This window comes from Rhynchophorus ferrugineus, unplaced genomic scaffold (assembly GCF_030347505.1).
Source record: "Rhynchophorus ferrugineus isolate W39M unplaced genomic scaffold, kcgeb_rfMv2 rfM5, whole genome shotgun sequence".
Taxonomy (NCBI): domain Eukaryota; kingdom Metazoa; phylum Arthropoda; class Insecta; order Coleoptera; family Curculionidae; genus Rhynchophorus; species Rhynchophorus ferrugineus.
In genome coordinates this window covers 5,361,731-5,365,813 of record NW_027472584.1, presented here as the reverse complement: position 1 = coordinate 5,365,813, position 4,083 = coordinate 5,361,731, and the positions used below count along the sequence as shown (strand labels likewise).

General features: G+C 32.7%; 1 protein-coding gene across 1 annotated transcript; it reads left to right on the top strand.

The window, feature by feature from the left end:
- The first annotated feature begins 110 nt into the window (after positions 1 to 110).
- Positions 111 to 1,164, top strand: LOC143197709 (non-structural maintenance of chromosomes element 3 homolog). The gene is made up of 4 exons (XM_076406335.1): positions 111 to 369; positions 427 to 643; positions 701 to 915; positions 970 to 1,164. The coding sequence occupies exons 1-4, from the start codon at positions 136 to 138 to the stop codon at positions 1,078 to 1,080; spliced, it is 777 nt and encodes a 258-aa protein (XP_076262450.1). The 5' UTR covers positions 111 to 135; the 3' UTR covers positions 1,081 to 1,164.
- Positions 1,165 to 4,083: the final 2,919 nt, after the last annotated feature.

Genomic DNA, 4,083 nt, shown 5'->3' with positions numbered 1-4,083 from the left:
AAAATTTCGATATATCGACAAAAAAATATCGATATTTTTTCTGCATCCCTAGCGGCTAGTTATTTAAATTTTTGTGTTGATAGTGCTGTATGGAGATAGCTGATACACGATTTTAAAGTTCTTCAAGTCGTAAAAATGTCGAAGAAGCGAAGATCAGTTAGCGGGTCTCAAAAAACCAAATCACAGACTGATCCAGACGTACCGGATCAAAATACAGAAAATATAATCAATGATGTAGTCAGGTACATTATTCTTAAAGCTGACGAAAATTCATTTTATACCAGATCCGAATTAAATCAAAATGTAATTCACAAAAAGGGCCAATGCGTGGATAGTGTTATACAACAAGCAATTAAGGTTCTGGAAAATGTTGGTATTATTATTGTTATATGGATGTTGTTGATATTGTTTTGCATACATTTTTAGGTATATGGTTACACACTTACTGAATATGATGATGTAAAAATGAAAAAAAAAATTTATTTTTTAATTAGTATGTTGCCTTCTGTAAATTATTCCGATGAAGAGGAAGAATGTGTTTCTAGTTATGAAACTGGTTCAAATGTACCAAATGCTGCTCACAAGATACTGACTCTATTAATTTTATCCCATATATTTATGACAAACGCGCCAGTATCAGACAGTGAGCTCTACGATACCATTCCTTTATTGTTTTTATATTGTTGATTTATTATTTCAGAATCCCTTTATAGTTTCCTGAAGTCCTTGGATATTGATGTAGAAGTTGAGCATCCATTTTTCGGTAAAGTCAAAGAATATATAAGAGAAACCTTGATAAAGAATTATTACCTTCACTGTGAGTTTGATGAGAAAACGAAAATACAAACTTTCCAATGGGGGATTCGAGCTGAAATTGAAATCTCAAAGATGAAGGTTTTACAGTTCGTGTGTGAGGTAACAATTTCAGTTGACTTATAAGCACATTGTCAGGTTATTATTGATTTACAGATGTATGGAAATAAGCAACCAAAAGACTGGCCAGAACATTACAGAGCGGCCGAGAATCAGTTCAAAGAAAGAGAAGAGCTAAAGGAAGAAACAAGGGATGAATCAAGCTAGTCACCGATACTGGTAGAACTACAATATAAAGTTTATTTGTATACAAAAATTGTATCTTCTTAACTAATACAATATAAATAAAAAGATATAGGAAAATGTTAAATCTCATTGGTCCTTACATTGCGTTGTAAGCTGGGCCGCGACCTCCTTCTGGGACCACCCAGTTATTCTGGCTGGGGTCCTTGATGTTGCACGTCTTACGGTGGATGGCCCTCTCCAGAATCGAGTGGCACAAACTCATACACACCAGCGGGACAATAACAATCTTCGAGTCCGTCGAAGATGCCTAAGTTTCGTTTGACAGGATTTTGCGAGTTTAAAGTGTTGCATAACATAATTTGTGTTATACACTATATGTACGCTTTTAGTTGACTTTAAAAGATTCCAGTTGTGTTTTGATGACATTTGGGTGATTATTTTATGAACTTTTAAACAATTCATTAATAAAAAAAACTTATTTTTGTGTAATGCTCTAATTTTTCATTAGGTACAATCCTTTTAACTAACTTTCGGCAAGGTAATAAAACCCGTGGCAAAGACTACTAAGCATCCTCCAGGAAAAGTGAGATTGGGGATACTGTGAAAACTGCCGGTGCCCTGGTGAGATCCTATTGCCGTCTTCGAAGTGATGCTTTATGAACGGATGGTGTTTGAACCTGCGAAGAAACGAACATTACCGCATTACCGATCTTTGGATATTCAGTACTTTTGGAATTCCTTGTACGGGCTCAGGTACAGATTGATGTAATCCAAACCCGACAGCGATCAGGGATACCTCGTCGTTAAATGATACAGAAAGGATCCTCCGTAGGTGTTCTTATCCAAGGGCCAGCCGATGGTGTGCTCCGCGCACCCGGTTTATGTTTGAATCATTCGTCGCGATATCTTTAACGCTCCCGTCATCGTTGTACAGGACTTCGGAAGGTGCATAACCCGGGCCCACGGCCTCAGCTTGCTCTTCCAACCACCGAATAACGTGTCCCAGCGGGACGATATAGTTCCCGTGATTAAACATCGGAGTTCCTGACGAAATATCATTTATTCAATATATAAATCGACAGACAGACAGGTAAAATAATAAAAATGATATCAATAAAATAATTGGTTATATAATGTTTCATTCATAATAATATATATTGTACAATTTTCTTAATATGTCACTCAAATTATCAATATTAATCTACGGGATAACGATGTCTTCTTTTCTTACTTAAAAGGTAGTTGTTAAAAATAGAACCTTTTTTATTTATTATTATAGCAATAATATAGAATAAATTATGTTTTAATGAAAAAAGAGCTGAATCATAGTGCATTTTATATTAAAATTACCTTTCCATCTTGGATCTTCTTCTCTTGGATGAATGAAATATAGTGTGTTATCTTAGAAAATTGATCCGAATATATTCCTATTTAACCCAACTGCTGGACTAGAAAATATGATTAGTTATATTTAAGAGTTCAAAGGTTACTTCACAATATACTATAAATAAAATAAAGCTCCAGACAATAATTGTATCATTACATATAATCATTTTAAGCTATAAAATTTAAAATATCTTATAAAATTTATTTTCGACAAATTAATTAAATATTCCGAATTAAAATGAAATTTTAGATATTTTCAACGAATTCCCTAAATGCAAACTCATTTTCTTTTATTTTAACAGGGAATTGTATAATTAAAGGTAACAGAAATACCTTACTCAAAAAATCAAAGTCCAACTCAGAGGTTCAAACAAAATATATCAAAATAAACTGAGCTCAGAGCAATTTTTATTTATTAACCTTTGCCAACAAAGTAACTTATATCTATAAATGTAATTTTGTGAAAATCGGTCTTATAACATAAATATAATACTAAATAACACATAAAGTCACAGTTCAGAATCCTTTTTCTCATCTTCTATGTTGATTGTCTCCTATATATCAATCTTGGAATAATTCTATGTCCAAAATATTACTACAATATTAAATAAGTGTATTTTCATCTGTAATAAGATTGTGGGAAAATAAAAATGATACGGCAAGACCGATTGTTTAGAAACAGACATTTGACAAGATTGTAGAAATTTGTTTTTTGGGTTGCCGAGCGAATTTAAACCAAATAAAATTACCTGACATCTGTGGAATTTTCGAAAAATTTATCTAGTAATCCTAGTTAAAAGAGCACATTCAATCCATATTTAGCTACTAGGTCACGAGAATTTTTGATATTTACGCCTTCACTCAAGCACATCTAAATAATAATGTAAGGAAAAAGGCTTTAAAAAACTCTGTATCAATAATTTCTTACAAAAGCTTATATTGTTCCCAATCATAAGACTGCGTAGTGTTGTTCATTCTCAAGGAACTCAGTATATTGTACTTCTAAGTTTAAAAGGTGACCTAATTTTAAGATTTGTTGGAATTGGCATCATCCTGAAAATAGACTATAAAAATACACTTGATATCATAAAAACTAATTTAAATTACCTCTGACATGCCTTGTACTTTACCAATAAGACCGTTGTCAAAATCTACCACATTGTCAAACATTCTATCAATCATATCGAAAATAGTCTACAATTTTGTTTTCCTATTTTTATTTTTGGACTTCGTTGGTTGCTGGAGAGGAGTTTTAGAGTTTTCTTGCTGTTTGTGTGTTTACCCTTCAATCTCAGGAATATTCACTAAACCAGGTAACATTTTCAGAAGCGATCCTTTTTCGATCTTCCTGATCCAGCGACTTCTAAATCATCAACCGTGCATTTTGTTGTAAATGATTTCTTATGGGCTGGCCCAGACTATCTCCAAGTTAACCTCCAAATTACGTTTTTGAGCAGCTTCATACACAATAAAAATGGGTAATTTTATCATTTGATTTTGTTCTTTGCAATTACCTGAAATAAAGGTAAGTTATCTAATCATCATTTTCTATAATAAATTGTCTACTCATTGCTTCAAATGAGAACTCCTCCTTGTTTTGTTAATATAATTTAGAGCTTGCAATGCAGCTTCATTACG

Coding starts and splice junctions, on each gene's coding strand:
- LOC143197709 (XM_076406335.1), top strand. CDS start 136: ATGTCGAAGAAGCGAAGATCAGTTAGCGGGTCTCAAAAAACCAAATCA. Junction 644..700: donor AAACGCGCCAGTATCAGACA/GTGAGCTCTACG, acceptor TTATTATTTCAG/AATCCCTTTATAGTTTCCTG. Junction 916..969: donor TTTTACAGTTCGTGTGTGAG/GTAACAATTTCA, acceptor ATTGATTTACAG/ATGTATGGAAATAAGCAACC.